The sequence below is a fragment of the Echinops telfairi genome, unplaced genomic scaffold, assembly GCF_000313985.2.
Source record: "Echinops telfairi isolate 266 unplaced genomic scaffold, ASM31398v2 ScPeMD7_60;HRSCAF=208, whole genome shotgun sequence".
NCBI classification, from domain to species: domain Eukaryota; kingdom Metazoa; phylum Chordata; class Mammalia; order Afrosoricida; family Tenrecidae; genus Echinops; species Echinops telfairi.
In genome coordinates this window covers 4231791-4248385 of record NW_022103958.1, presented here as the reverse complement: position 1 = coordinate 4248385, position 16595 = coordinate 4231791, and the positions used below count along the sequence as shown (strand labels likewise).

The window sequence follows — 16595 nt, the reverse complement described above, 5'->3', positions numbered from 1 at the left end:
ATTGTGATGAGTTGTATGAGCCCCTAATAAAATGATATTAAAAAAAAGAAAGGCCATGGTTGGTAGAGGCTCAGTGAAAAAGACTTGCAATGAAGTGAATCAGCACAGTGGCTGCAGCAAAGGACTCACACATAGTAATGATTTTGAGGATGATGCAGGGCCCGGCACTCTTCTGTTGCATGCAGGGTCATTGTGAGTCAGAACCAACGCAGTGATACCTGAGAACAAAACCAGCCTTAGAACTCGTATACCCAGGCACCAAGACACATATAAAAGAGTCTCCCACACAGTGAAAACAAGGATGTATTTCACAGTATGGCAGTCATCAGGGAAATATTTATCAACAGAGAACTCTTAAAAGGGTGAGTTAGATCCATACTGTTTCATTTTTTAAAATCTCCAGACAAGTAGAAGGAAAAAAGCAAAGTGCAGCAAGATATATTTCACTTACTTAAAAATAAGGCAGAACTCTGTATTTCTTTAATACTGGAGAGAACACATTTCAAATAGTCATTGTCTATGGGGAGGGGACTGACACTGGGCATCCCAATGAAAGAAGGCTTTAGCTTTTTCTTTTTTCCCCCCACCGACCCTTAAAATATAGCCACATGTGTAATGATAAACAAGCATGCTGTTGTTTTGGTTTTTTTTAATTAAAGGATTATGGTAGCACATAACTGTCAGATGGACTAACTCAAGTGCCTTTCCTACTACTAAAAGCAGGGTTTTTCTTATTTTATTCTGCTTTTGATAAGCAGTGGAGTGGAAGGGTATTAGCTTTGGCGTGAGTGCCAAGCTTGAATCCCAGTTCAACCATTGACTTAAACTTTGGGCAGATTCCTTAACCTCACTAACCCTCCAAAAAGGTCCGTCTCTACCTCATCGGGTTGCTGTAGGGAGTGCTTCTGCTGACTGCCCTCATTTCAACATCCCTGTTTGTCACGGGACATTAGTACAAGATCAAAGATGTCTGGGGGTGAAGTGCTTCACCGTAACACACCCTACCCCTAAACCAGGGCTACCAGTGAAGATGGGAGAATGGCAAGATTTAATTTTTGAGGTGCATTAGCTTCAAAAGAAAACAGTTTTATTGGCTCACATGTTGTACAATTCAGTAGTTCAGTCACATCAAGAAGAGTTGTACAGCCATCACCACAATCAGTTTTAGAACATTTTCTTTGTTCTGTACTCAATGTTATTAGCTCCCCATTTCCCCCCATGCTCCCCTGTAGTAACCTCAAGGAACTACCCCGTTTCCCCGAAAATAAGACAGTGTCTTATATTAATTTTTGCTCCCAAAGATGCACTAGGTCTTATTTTCAGGGGATGTCATTTTTCCATGAAGATAAATATGGTACACATTTATTGTTGAACCCAAAAAAGGGACATTTATTACCTGTATATGGTATGGTAGTAGTTGTCATCACAAACAAGCATAACCAGACAAACTGTGATCCTACAGTATCAAGCATTTCTTGTTACTACCATTATTTCCATGTACAACAATATGTGGTACATTTACTCATTTATTCAATGACAGTCATATTATTCAATGACAATCATATCTTCTGGAACATCATCATAACAATCCAAACCCTGAATTTCCTGGTGAATTTCTTGTGAATCCATTTCTTTCAGAATCAGTGGACCAAATCTCTCATGCTTAACAATAGCACTGTCCTTAAATGAGTACTTCTTGTTAAGGTAGCCTGCTCATAGTGCATTTGCAATGCAACTGTCAGTGATTTTTCTCCCAAGAATTCTTCACCCAAGTCACAACCTGTTGCAGTTTAGGTTTCACAAAGTTTCCACACTGATTTCTCCCAATTTTATTTTCAGTGTAGTCATTAATTTCCATGTGCAAATTGTCTTGAATGGCTTTTTATTGCAATATCAAGAGTTTGGAGATAGGCCGTCATTCCTGCGGGAATCATTATTTGATCTATCTTTCTTTCGTGAAGAAATGTCTTCATGTCTTTATCTTGGTGAGTGCTGGCTGCACCCCAGATTAGCAGACCTCTTTGACTCCCTTGCATAACAAGCGGCAGCATTAAATCGACCCACTTCCTTATAACTGCTTGTGTGGCCCAGGCTTTTTCAGTTTTAAGAATAAAAATGCCCCAAACACTTTCAATCTTTTCTTTCTTGCCCTTAGAAATGATTAAAGGTGGGATTTTAGTGCCATCCAGACAAATTGACAAAATGCAGGAAACACATGCACTTTCATAAGCAGTGGAGGGAATGTACACTGAGGAGGCACCCCGCTGTTCAATTGTTGTTTGAGAAGATTGGCCCATAAACACTGCAGTTTCATCCACAGCAATCATGCTGCAAAGACTGTATTTAGAGAAGTCAGCATCATCAATAAAGGACTTGAATGCAAGTGCTCGCTTAATAACATGAGCATCTTCAGCCTAAACAATGTTGTGGATCTTCCCAAAGACGGTTCACTTTGCTGAAGGAAATTATCCAGCCAGTGTTGTGATGCTTTGAAGTCTTCAGGGGCTATGTCAAACTGTGGTGCCATTGCAAGGGCAAATTCTTGAATCTGAGCCCTATTCACAACCAAAGCCTTTACTCTCCTGTCAACAACGCATTCACAGATCAGGTCTTCCAGCCTGGAAAATAATGGTTGCCAACCTAATCCACACTTGCGCTTTTTAGCATTTCCCTTGTCTACTTGTTCAATGAGGTTACCATATTCTGCTCGCCATTTTCGGACCAATGGGATACTCAGTATCTTCTCTTTATAGAAAGCAGTACGATTTTGGCCCCAAGAGTCTTCCACGATTCCTTTCTTGTACTCCATGGAGTAGCTTTTTCTTTTTGCACTCATGTCTAGGGGTGAAAAAAAATGACACTGGCGTATCAGGATGGGGAGAGGGGGATCACTTAAATGACACAGGAGGATCAGAGGGAGGAATCAAAATGACACAGGAGAATCAGAGGCGGGGATTACCATTTTGTAACCCCTTCTGATCCTCCTGTGTCATTTTAAGTGATACCCCAGAGCCATTTTAAGTGATCCCCTTCCCCCACCCCTGTGCCAGTGGACACTTTCACCAGACATCTCCCAACTCCTTTATCAGATATTTACCGCCTACCTCAGTCACCCCTATGTTTCCACACAATGTGTCAAGCTCCTGCCCCATGCGACTCACTGTCTAATTGTGAGTCAGCCAGACTCCATCAGGGCAGAGCGAGCAGCAGGTGGCAGCTTGTCCTGGTAGTGGCGTGGGCTCTCTGATTAAAAGAGACCTCGTACTTCCTGTCTTCTCCGGCTGCGCTGCGGCCATCAGTGAGCTGCACAGCTGCGCCCACCGCTATGGTCCAGAGCCCAGAGTTACAGTAGCTTGGGGGGGGCTTATTATCAGGAAGGTCTTATTATCAGGGAGGTCTTATTTTCAGGGGGATGCCTTATATTTCTGCGAGAGGCAAAATTGTAAGTAGGTCTTATTTTCGGGGGATGTCTTACTTTCAGGGAAACACGGTATTAACCTCTATAGATAGATTCGCCTAGCCTGGATATCACATACTAAAATAAATAATAAAATAAAACTAACAACAATAACAAAGTAAAACAGATAAAACCTCAATCGAACAAAAAGCAGAAAATTTAAAAACCTGGACAAATTTAAAATGAGTCCAAAGGGAGATGAAATGATTTGCAGGGTCCACACATGGAGTAAGCCTCCAGTGAATTCCCTCTGATCATAGTTGAGGGACGGGAATAGACTTCTTACCAGATAGAAAACATTGTAAAGTCGATTATGGCAGATTTAGTTAGGTTTAAATGTAATATCTTATCATTTGATCTCCCTTTTGACCCATTTTAAAGTTGTTTCAGTTTAAAAAAAAGTAAAAGGGAAATACACATGGATTAAGCCTCTGTGAATCTCCTCTGAACATAGACCAAGGATATGAATAGCCTTGCTATCATGCAGAATGCCTTGGAAAGTCACTTATTGCAGATGGAGTGAGGTGCATGAACTTTCCAAATCACTAAGATGAGGCCTTCTACTGTAAAGAGTTACCGCCTCAGACACCCAATAGGACAGGTTGCTATGAGTAGAATTGATTCGATGGCAATGAGAGAGAGAGAGATAAGCAGAAGGTCTCTGTGAGTACTTGTACCTCGATGCTAAAATATCATATTTTGTTAGTAAATTGTCAATAATACTGCACTTGCAGCTTCTAAACATTTTCCATGATGAGGTTTTCAGGTGGTGGATTAACAGAGCTACTACTTCTGGTATCTGAGATCACTATTTTAATTTAGCTCGACAAACATCTATTTATTACTATCATAATAGTAATTCACATGAGTGTTTTTTCAGTGACACTAGTTGATTCTAGTGTAAGGACTCTGTTGCTAACCTAAAAGTATGTGGTTCAAACCCACCAGCTGCTCCGCGGGAGGAATATGCGACAGTGTACTTCCATAAAATGATTTACAACCTTGGAAACCATATGGGACAGTTCTACTCTAATAAAAATAATAACAATAAACCAAACCAAACCAGGAGTGGTCTAACTAATATTGTAAATGGAAATTCTAGGCCCCTCAAGCAAAAATTCCCAAATATGATTCCTAATTGTGAAATAAACAGCTAAGCCTTTGATGGTATTTATGTTTGGGAAGAGAGTAAAAAGAAATAGTTTTGGACTTTCCCCATATAAACTAGAGCCTCCCAAGTAATTATCAGTTAATAAGCAAATGCTTCCCACAAGCTTAGAGGATATAGCTGAAATGACTATATGATTATATATATAGTACTACATGTGTAAGTAGGGTTTTATAAGGCCCAAGAATCCTTGAAGATAATCTGTAAATAGCCTTGGCTGAATGACTAGAACTTTAAATAAGTGGGTAGGGGCTAGAGTACGTTAGTCTCTTGGTATCCATTACTATATTGTGGGGTTTGCAATGTCAAGGAGGGGTAAATAATAATAACAATGAAACTAAAAATCATGGCAAATATGGGGAGGCTTCAAAAAGTTGCGGGAAAATGGAGTTAATAGACCATGGAATTTTCCCATGAACTTTCTAAAGCCTGCTCATGTGTATTAAGCACATACTATGTGCCAAGGGCCCTGGTGTAGTGGTTACATGTTGGGCTGCTCACCACAGGTAAGCATTTCAAAACTACCAGCTGCTCTTCTGGAAAAAGATGAAGCTTCTACTCCCATAAAGAGTTCCAGTCTTAGAGAAGAGGCACACCAGCCTGTGTGATCACGAGGTGTTGATGGGATCAGGTACCAGGGATCAAAGAACAAAATATCATATCATTGTGAATGAGGGAGAGTATAGATTGGGGACCCAAAGCACATCTGTCAGCAACTGGACATCCCCTTATAGAAGGGTCACGGGGAGGAGATGAGCCATTCAGGATGCGATGTAGCAAGGATGAAACATACAACTTTCCTCTAGTTCTTAAATGCTTCCTTCCCCCTAATATCATGATCCCAATTCTACCTTACAAATCCAGCTAGACCAGAGGATGTACACTGGTACAGATAGGAACTGGAAACACAGGGAATCCAGGACAGATGATCCCTTCAGGACCAGTGGTGAGAGGGGCAATACTGGGAGGGTGGAGGGAAGATGGGATTGATAGGGGGAACATATTACAAAGAGCTCCATATAATCACTTCACTATGAGTTAGTCTTAGGGTCACTATGAGTTAGAAGGGATTTGATGGCAGTGAGTTTGGTTTTGGTTTGGCACTTGGGTTTCACCTAGATTTTCAGTTCAGCCTGAGTTATAAATGCTCAGCTCCTACAGTGAGCCTAAGACACGATCTTTGGACCTAAGTGTAGATTTCAAGACATAGAGCTGTGCTGGTGCCCTTTGGAAAACTGACTCCCAGTCTTGCTGCGGAGGGAAAGCTGATCAGAAATGGCTTTCCTTTCTTCCATTCCTCAGAGGGCAGCCAAGGTGCCCAGCTATCTCTGCCCTCAGGGTTGCAGGTGTGCTGATTTTTCTCTTCTTTAATCATTCACATAAATTAAAGCCTATTCCTTTGCATTTAAGAAATAATATAAAACAACACCTTCTGTGTTTTATGACCATGCAAGAGCTTTGAACTTCAGTCTCATTGAAGTTTGATAAACTGCAAGGATTTTCCCGGCCTGGGTGGTGCACTTAACCACAGAGGGAACTTTGGCCCAAGAAGAATTGCAGGTGAAGGAAACCACCAGGGAGTAGCAATTAGAGAGCCTCTCCACTTTAGACTGGTCTGCGATTTCACACTGGCAGGGACCCCCTGCCTCTGCGCAAGGGCCTTCTCTTCCCCCAACTCCCTCTCTGCCTGGAAAGAGCAGCAGCGGTGCTGTCTGTTTCTACTTTGTGTACTTGGGGTGGGTGGGGTGAACTTTGAAACTTGGGGACAAGTTCTAACTTCACACAAATGCTGATGGGCATGCACAGCACTCTGCAGGTGGGGACAGGACACACACACACACACACATACCTGTACTTTCACATATGCACAAATAGGCTACATCACTCAGGTGAGCTTAGTATCAGCAGAGTCAATCATGTGGTCTGTGTGAATTGAAGATAGTTACTTCCACAGCTGATCTGGAAGTACTAGCTATGAAGCCAGTTGGTAGAGTGCTAATATCACAGACTCAGTATTAGTATTCCAACTCTAAGGTGGAACAAGCCTGTGTTCCAACTCTGGCTACTCATCTTGATCTTGAACTGCTTACTTACATTCTCCAAATCTCAGTTCTTCATGTGTAAGATGGAAATGAAACACACATAACCTAGCTCGCAGAATTGTAGTGAGGACTAAATGAAATAATGTGTGTCAAACAATTAGCACACTGTTGGTCAGTAAGCTATACAGGCAGGTGCTCACAAAGGTAGCTGTTATGATGATGATTATGGTTATATGTTATATTAAACTCTATGCATCGGATTGATAGATGAGTATTAAACCAGAACTATATAGTCCTTCATTATTATTATCATTGGGTTAAAAGTCTGTTTTCCAGAAAATTTCCCCTCTTTTCTAGGAGAACAGAAATACTTTGATTTTAACTGCTTTGAAAGCCTTTCTCCTGTGAAGGGTTTTCACTGACTTTCAGTACCGGGGGCTAGGAACAAAAAGCAACTGCATTTTCTTCTAAGTGGAGCTCTTTCATTTCCACCAACAACAGCAAGAAAGCAACCCTGTACTGACCTTAAGTAGTCCTAAGTCAGAAAAGTCCACATAGCCCAAGGAAGGTAAGTGAGTACAAGAAACCTGTGGATTCCACCTCCTAGTGACCCAGTAAGACAGAGTAGAAGCAGACCGCAACATTGTCCTCCTACTAGAATGGCCGGTAGGTTTGAACCCCCAGCCTTTGGGTTGGCAGCTAAGCACTTAACTATTGTGCGGCCAGGGCTTTTGGGGTAGAAGTGAAGGAGACTATAGAGCTGAAAAGAAGATCTAAATGGTAGTCTGGCCATTTTCCTTCCCAATGTAATATGTAGTTAATTATGAATGCTATTTTGAAAACAATGTCACATTCACTCTCAGTTGTGGCTATTTCTCAGGGAAACAATTTCCATTAGTGAAGCACTGATTTTATTGTCACATCATTTTGAGTGGTTGGGGAATGTTGGCAGTGGCTAGTTGATGTTAGTTTGGGGACCCACTCATACAAACAATACATTTATCGTTTTTATATGCATTTTATATATGGAATTAACAGCATAGAGGCATGTCATTCATCTGGGCTCTAACCAGAAACTCCAACCCACTGCCATGGGGTCTGTTCCCAAGCACAGCAGCCCTATGAGACAGAGCAGAACTGCTCCACGGGCTCTCAGGGGCTGTCCATCTTTACAGGAGCAGGCTACCTCATCATACTCCCCTGAAGGGGCAGGTCGAGTTGAATGGCTGACTGGTGGTTAGCAGCCCAACCGTGCCCTTAAGGCTCCATCTGGGCTACTCACTCTCACTGCCATCAAGTCGATGCCAACTCATAGCGACCCCTATGGGACAGGGTAGAATTGCCTGGAGGTTTTCGAGACTGTAACTTTACAGGAGTAGGCTGGAGCAAATGTGAAACCTTAGCTGGCCATCGTCAAAAGGAGACTGGGCTTACGTTAAGCTAATTTGCCTTACAACTTCACTAGCTACCAGGGCTTGAGGAACAGCTGGTGAAGCACCCATTCTCATAAAGTGTAGGTAGCTCTCTCATCTTTTCTTGAGGGCTGAAAACTATGATCAAGAGGCAAATGACACCCTTGGCAGCCACTTCATGGAATTGATTTTTGGCAAGATATTTATCACTCTGGGTTTTCTTGATCTTGCTTACTGCTACAGAAGATAGTTATTTCCAGATTTATCGTGGATGGCAGATTGAAACACTGAGTTGGATGCTTCTGTGTGAATCGTGCGAGGATATAATTTTCATATCTAAAGATGAAACTCAGGCCAGGGGCACAAGCATTTGTTGACCACCTGCTGTAGAAGCAGCTCTGGCTTGCGCCCTTTACTGAGGTTACACGTCATTTAATGCCACCACCAATCCTTTGAGATAGACTTTTAAGAAAACTAATTATCAAGCATGTACAATGTGCCAGGCACTTTAGTATTTTATATGCACCATCTAATTTAATTCTCACAATCCTATATGTAGACACTGCCCATCTCTCAAGGAGCCCCACTGGTGTTGAGCTGCAAGGTCCAGCAGTTCAAACCCACCATCTGCTTTGCGGGAGTAGGGTGAAGGTTTCTGCTCCCAGACAGATTTGCTGTCTAAGAAACCCAAAGGGGCACACTGAGTCGGAATCAACTTGATGCCAATGAGTTTTTTCTGAAACCCTTCTGTCAGTTTGTTGTGCGGGTTGGTTGCTGTGGTGCTAGAAGCTATGCCATACTGGTATTTCAAATGCCCGCAGGAAATATATCAGTGGAGCTTCCAGTCTAAGACACTAGAAAGAAGGACCTGGTGATCTACTTCTGCAAACTCTGGCCACGGTGACCCTGTAAACAGCAGCAGGGCACTGTCAGATATAGTGCTGGGAGATAGCCTTTCTGGTTGGAAGGCATGAAAATACACAGTGGCTAGCTAGCACTGTGGGCTCAAACATACAATTGTGAAGATGCTGCACAACTAGGCAGTGCTTCATTCTGTTGTACATAGGGTCTCTGTGTCGGAACCAACTCGACAGTACCCAACACCACCACACAGTCGTATCCCCATTTTATTTTTTATTTATTTTAAACATTTTATTACGGGCTCATACAACTGTTATCCCAATCCATACACACATCAATTGTGTAAAGCACATTTGTACATCGTTTCTCAAAACATTTTCTCTCCATTTAAACCCCCGACATTAGGTCCTCATTTTTCCCCTCCCTCCCCGCTCCCCCCTCCCACATGAGCCCTTGATAGTTTATAAATGGGTATTTTGTCATATCTTGCCCTGTCCGACTTCTCCCTTCATCCACCTTTCGGCTGTCCGTCCCCCAGGGAGGAGGCCACACACAGTTCCATGCAATTGGCTCCCTCCTTCCTACCTACTCTCCCTCCACCCTCCCTGTTTTGCCACCCACACCACTGGTCCTATAGGGTTCATCCATCCTGGATTCCCTGTATTTTCAGTTCCTATCTGTACCAGTGTACCTCCTCTGGTCCAGCCAGTCTTGCAAGATAGAATTCGAGTCATGGTAGTGGGAGCGGGGAGGAAACCTTTAGGAACTAGAGGAAGGTTGTATTTCTCATCATTGTTACATCGCACCCTGACTGGCTCATCTCCTCCCCGAGACCCCTCTGCAAGGGGCGTATCCCCATTTTATAATGAACAAACAGACCTGCGGAGTAATTTGCCTAAGGTCACACAGCTAGAAAGTGGTGGTAGGACTGAGACTAGAATTCAAGTCTGTGGGCACTCCAGAACTCAAGTTCTTAACCAGTAGTTCTTGAACCACAGTGCATAAGAAGCACCTAGGCTGGTTGCTTGTTTAAAGACCCCCCAGTTAGAACTTGAGGTTACTCAGTCTGGGATGGGCCTAGAAATCTAATTGAACAACTCCAGGTGATAGTGATCAAGTGGCTGGTTATTTTATTTTTTGGATCTGGCATAATCAGTATTTATTTTTTGTTAACGTCAGCATATGTTGCTATTGTTGTTAAGTGCTATCAGGTCAGTTCTGAATCATAGCAACCCTATGCACATCCCCCAAATTTTTATGGTATTGCTGCCTCTGTGTTAATCCAGCTTGTCAATAGCCTTCCTCTCTCTTGCTGCCCCTTAAGTAGACACAGCATGATATCATTCTGCAGGGCCTGGTCTCTCTTGATAACATGTCCAAAGTAAGTGAGAAAAAGTCTTGCCATCCCAGACGCTAAGGAGTATTCTGTTTGTACTTCTTCCAAGACGGATTTCTTTGTTTTTTAGTTTCTTATTTATTTATTTTAATAAATCATTTTATTGGTGGCTCTTACAGCTCTTATAGAATTCCATACATCAGTTGTGTCAAGCATATTTGTACATATATTGCCGTCATTTCCAAAACATTTTCTACTTGAGCCCCTTGGTATCAGATCCTCTTTTCTCCCTCCCACCCTCGTGAACCCTTGATAATTTATAAATTATTTTAATTTTCATATTTTACACCATCCACTGTCTCCCTTCACCCACATTTCTGTTGTTCGTCCTGAGGGTGGGGTGGAGCTGGATTTGTACGTCGATTGTTGTGATCGGTTACCCCCACCTTTCCTCTACCCTAATGGTACACCCTACTCTCATTATTGGTCCTGAGGGGTTTATCTGCCCTGTATTGTGTGTTGAGAGCTCTTATCTGTACTTGTGTACATGCTCTGGTCTAGGCAGATTTGTAAGATAGAACTGGGGTCATGATGGTGGTGTTGGGGGGATGGGCAGAAGCATTAAAGAACTAGAGGAATGATGTGTTTCTTTGGTGCTATACTACACCTTGGCTGGCTCATCCCTTCATGTGACCCTTCTGTGAGGGAATGTCCAATTGTCTAAAGATGGGCTTTGGGTCTCCATTCCGACTCCCCTCATCTGCATTAAAATGGTTGTTTGTTTGGGGTCTTCTGATGCCTGATACCTGATCCTGTCGACACCTCGTGATCACACGGGTTGGTGTGCTTCTTCCATATGGGCTTTGTTGCTTCCCTGATACATGGCTGCTTGTTTAACTTCAAGCCTTTAAGATCCCACATGCCAGTCGTAATCAATATAGAAAACATGATTGCTCATAAATTGAGTTACACATATTTCATGGTCTTATTACCCTATTTATTTAAGGTTAATAACTCTGTGTATACCAACATTGAAAGTCCTTACTTTATCCATTGACTTTATCAGTCAAAAAAAATTTCTTTTTAAAGAACACCTTTCTTTACAACCACATCATCTACAGTTCAGGTGTGGAGTCCCAGACTCCCTGAGATCCACTTCTGAGATGTGCAGGAGAGTGGCAGGATCATGAGGAGAAACCTTCCAGGTGTAGATGTTAAATGGTGCCAGAGCTTCTCTTGAGTCTGCTTTAATCACACATAGCAGTAGTTCCTGCTGCAAAGGCAGGTGCTTATATTTTGTTCTGGATTATAGGCTATCATACAAAAGTTGTAACTGCCAATGGGGGCGCTGAGTATTTTTTTTTTCCTGAAAAGGGGGTGGAAGGTCAGGTAAGTTTGGGAACTTGTGACCTAGATCCTAGTTCCCAAATTTGGGGAATCATTGGAATCACTTGAGAGTCTGGTGAACCCACAGGTCCCTGGGCTCCTCCCCGCAGAGATTCTGATTCATTAGGCTGCATGTGGAGTTTGGGGATCTGTAGTTGCTCGAGCTCCCCAGGCAGTTCCAGTGATCAGCCAAATTTGAGAGCCTAAGACCTAGATGAAGAATGAAGGGTTGGTGCTGAAACTAGCAGTCAGTCAGAAGTAAATCACATTCTACCCCATCTCCTATTCTATCTGTTGAAACCATAACTCAGGCCACAAAGGTTGGTTTGTCCTTGCTGTACCCACTTCCTAATGATGTGTCAACACCTCGATTGATTTCCTCTTGAGATTAGAACTTTAGTGTTTTTCCCTCTCTCACTTTCTTTCCCTCTTGCTTGTAGCTCAGCAACATGTCCTCACATACATGGAGGATGCCGTGTGCCAGCTGCTAGAGAACAAGGAAGATATAAGCCAATACGGCATTGCCAGGTTCTTCACTGAATAGTAAGTACTCGAATGCTTTACCAATGGGGCGAGCCCAGACGAGGGACTTGGAAGCAGGGGGGTGGGTGATGACGAGAGTGGGGCAATGCTGGTTGGATGATGGCAGTGAAGGAATAGTTTGGGTGGCTTGGCTGAGGGCTGCGCAGACATGTTTTGGAACATGCCTGTGATGCAGCTAGTTCTGTCCAGCCATCTGCCACATGAATGGTTAGGACTGCAGTAGCTCAGCAACTGCTTCCTTGATCTAGTAGATCTCTCGCTTTGCATCCCTCTGATAGTGTGCAGCTTGCACTTACTCAGAATACTCTCCCTGGCTTCCTTTAGTAGGTGTTGTTTTCATCTGTGTTGTTCGTGGTTCGTTTCTCTCATAGAAATGGTTTCCTCTGCAACCTTCTGTCTACAGGTTGTCTTAATCATTTAAGAATCATTTTAGAGGTAGAACATCTTTCCTAGCTATTCTCTGGAGGCTCATATTTCTTTGCAAAGCACATTTTTGGGGTAAGAAAGTAAAAATGATTATTGTTGTAGGATTTTTAAAAATTATTTTATTGGGGGTGCTGTAGTACTTTTAAAATACCAAAAATACATACAACTATTTTTAGACTGAATGATATTGTCTCTCTAAAAACACCTTGAGTCTTCTTCAAAGGCTTTGCTGAAGAAATACAAAGCTTTTTTTAACTTGCAGCACGATATAGTCATTTGGATTCTCCTTTTGTGCTGGTTCATTAGGGCTATTATGAGAAAGGAAGGGTAACCTCATACAGGATTCAATTTAAAATGAATCATGAACTCCAAGCTATCCTCCTTGAAAATAGACTTTTCCTTGGTATTCCTCAGAGTCTCCTGGAGATCAGATGACTGTTCTAACGGCTTCCACTTGAGTTGCTGTTTGGAATTTCTTGCTCTCCCTACCCCTTTTTCTGATCTCTAGGTCTTGTAAATAAAATCTCGGTTTCTTACAGACCCGACTTTCTAATTCATAGGGAAAATGGGATTTGTGGGAGCACAGCTGGGCCTTTCCCCCACTGTATTCTAAAGAAGACGAAGTAGAGCAAGGAATCTTGCTTGTTCTCATGGTGTGTGTGGGCTGTAGCAAATGAGGTGGGCAGGGAATAAAGACTGAGATTGAATAGCCTTGCTTGCTTTTACAGAACTGACAAGCCTAGAGGTTAAATTTCTAGGCCATTTAATCCATACCAGCACTCTTGTGGCTCCTTGCCAAGTGAAATATGACTCTTCTGGGGGCAATGCTTCTTCTTGGCTTTTTTCTTTTTCCAATTTAAATCCTTTCCCTCCCCAACCTCCTTAATATGTTTCTTCCCTAGTACAGTAGTCCTTCAGGGTAGCCATTGTTTCTTCATCATCATATTCCCAGTGCCTGCCACCACACTTAATAGACAGCAATACATTTTTGGTAAATATCTGTTGACTCTCCTGTTGAATCTACATTTGTAAGTTACTGTTTATGATTTATTCTTATTCTTATTTTGTTAGTGATGACTTTTGCCTGTTTTCACCCTTTGTTTTTTATTCTTTTTGATAAAGCCCTGCATTATGCCATGAGAACTGTAGACTATGTGTGTAGCAAGAGGGCACTCCACCAGGCGGTGCAACTGATACTGAACCCAAAAAGCCAAGAATAAGTCTTATGGCAGCTTTAAAATGCCATTGGACATCACATCTATCAATCTTAAGATCTTTCCACAGAGCTGATAGAAATCTAGTTGCCAAGTGAGCTGTTTCTTATCTCCAGGAAATGAAAAATGACACAATGTACGTGAGTGACATGTACTTGATACTCCTGTAACTCTAGAAACCAGATTGACTTGAGGTCCAGTCATTTTGTGAATCTAAAAAAAAAAAAGGCTAATAACATAAAAGACCTAAGAGATGAAGATATATGGTGGAACGGTAAGTAGTATTTGGTCCGCAAGATCTGCATGATAGAAGCTTCTTATTTCGACTCTGATTTATTTTGTGAAAATCCTTGTCTTGGGTGCTCAGTTTTGTACAGATTCAAAGGAGAGGTAAAGTGAAATGAAAAGAGTAGGACCCTAGAAGAAGAACTTCATGGTCCTAGTTAGAACTTTGGGAGAATTCCCCATTTTGTCTGGGCCTTAGTTATCTCGGCTTTGAGGCTGGTATGATAAAGCCATAAAAAGAGATCATTGAGTCCATTTTGACTCACAGCGACCCTAAAAGACAGGCTAGAACTGCCCCCAAATAGTTTCCCAGGCTTTACACAAGCAGACTGCCTGTCTTTCTTCCACAGAGCAGCTGGTGGGTTGGAACCACCACACCAACCTTTTGGTTAGTAGCCAAGTATTTTAACTACTATACCACTGGAGCTTAAAGCCTTAAATCCTAATAACAACAATAGTAGTACAAGTATATGTTATAACAGACCACTAAAGCAGTTCTATGAGATAGGTACTACTACAACCTTTATTTTATAAATGAGGAAACTGAGGCTCAGAGGGTTAAAAAAACAAAAACAAAAACCCAATTTCTTCAAATTCTCAAGTGACAGAGTAAAGTCTGGTTTGGTCACTTATTTACCACTTCAGGTCACTGAACTGCCCAATGTTGCTGGAGGCCTCTCCAGATACTAATTTGAGATATTGTCTAGCTATGATTTCTACAATTCTTTTAATTCTCCCTTGTGAACTGCATTCTGCAAAGCCTATTTCATTGCCTTGTCTGTGACCTCCCCAGATAATATTTTGACATCTCATCTAGCTATAATTTCTACAATACTTTGAATTCTCCTTTATGAACTGTATTCTACATTGCTTTATCTAGTGACCTCAGTTGATGGCCTTTTAAATTTAAGTGTTTAGTATTAACCTGTGGAGGGATGTCATTGAAACTGGCCCTACCCAACAAGAAGCACTTTTATTTATACATACATACATACATACATACATACATGTGAATGGTATACTTTCCACTCTCAAGTTCACACCGTGAGGTGTGTTCATACCTCAAATGATGTGGTGGGTGGGGAAAGGCGGGTTTGGTTTATCTTTAAGTGATGATAACGGTATTCTTTGAAATTGGCTCTGGAAAGCTTTTCTGCTGGTTTTCGTCTTGGGTCGGCTTGCCCTCTCACCTGTGCTGTCGCTCCTTGGTTTTGGGTGTTTTCCAACAAGTCAGTGATTGTTCCTGCAAATCTGGATAAGATGTAAAACATGAGTAGCTGAGCTGTACTGTGTGTTATGTCTGCAAGACGGTGAGCTATGGAGATCACATTCCTCTGGCCACTCTTGAAAGAAGGCTCTGAAACCCCAGAGGATTTTCTTTTATGTTGTATGCAACCTCTGCCTCCGAGTGTTGTCCTTTAACCAGTCGAAGGTAAAAGAAATACCTCTTTAGACATGCTGCTCTAAGAATAGACAGAGTGTCCGTGTCTGGTCAGGACCTCTGAAGAAATCTGCCCAAAGAAAGGGGGCTAGTGGAGCTGTCACTTGGAAACCATAGCACAGTGGGACCAGAGTCTGTGGTGAAAATAAAATGAGAAATGCGGCTTTCAAAGATACTGGAAAATAATAATGAGGGAAACCCAGTCTGAAATCTGAGAATTCCTATCTGAATTGGAATCTATTCCTCACAGGTTAAATTGATAGTTATAACACTGTGGCATCAGGGAGCCTGACTTCCACATACAAACATAGAAAAGAATAGTACTCCGTGGGCTTGGTTGGTGGGCCTGGGAGAGTCCGTTCTTATGCTCACGTATCTTGTTTTTGTTTTTCTAATGATTACAACTTCTTGGTGAGTTTTCATGATGTCCATTTCGGTTGTAAGGAGAAGTACACAGATTACCTTCACTGATGGAGATTTATTTAGGGATACACGAGAGAACATATCTCAGCTAGATGGCTGCTTGTTTAACTTCAAACCTTTAAGACCCCAGATGCTCTATCTTTTGATAGCCGGGCACCATCAGCTTTTTCCCCCATATTTGCTTATGCACCCATTTTTTCTTCAGCGATTGTGCCAGGAGGGTGAGCATCACAGAATGCCTGTTTGTTAGAACAAAGTGTTCTTGCATTGAGGGAGGGTATGAGTAGAGGCCTGAATCTGTCCAGTACCTCAGCGTAATGCCATATAAATATATGTAAATAGGCCAATACCTCTATTTTTATGAATTAATGTGTTTACATATGTACACACCTATGCGTATACCTCTAGCCATAGCTTTGCTACCTAGAGCGTTCCTCTGTTTCCTTTTACCTTCCTCCTGCCCCACCATCATGCTCCCCTTACTTTGGCCTTTTAATAATTCCTGTCAGATTGCTGTTACGCCAACACCCTCAGGCTCTCTACGTCCTCCTTGTTGATTTTAATTCCCTAGTTGTTCCCCTGTCTGTGGTGGTGTTTGCTC

At 42.2% G+C, this 16595-nt stretch overlaps 1 protein-coding gene across 3 annotated transcripts in view; it reads left to right on the top strand.

Annotated features, from left to right (window-relative positions):
- CUNH11orf49 (chromosome unknown C11orf49 homolog) overlaps positions 1-16595 on the top strand; it is a 225976-nt gene that overhangs the window by 62349 nt on the left and 147032 nt on the right. For all 3 annotated transcript variants that reach the window (XM_045291035.1, XM_045291034.1, XM_004708346.4), the window contains exon 2: positions 12103-12205. In XM_045291035.1, coding sequence (XP_045146970.1) covers positions 12103-12205 — 103 coding nt within the window. The remainder of the gene's footprint in view (positions 1-12102; positions 12206-16595) is intronic.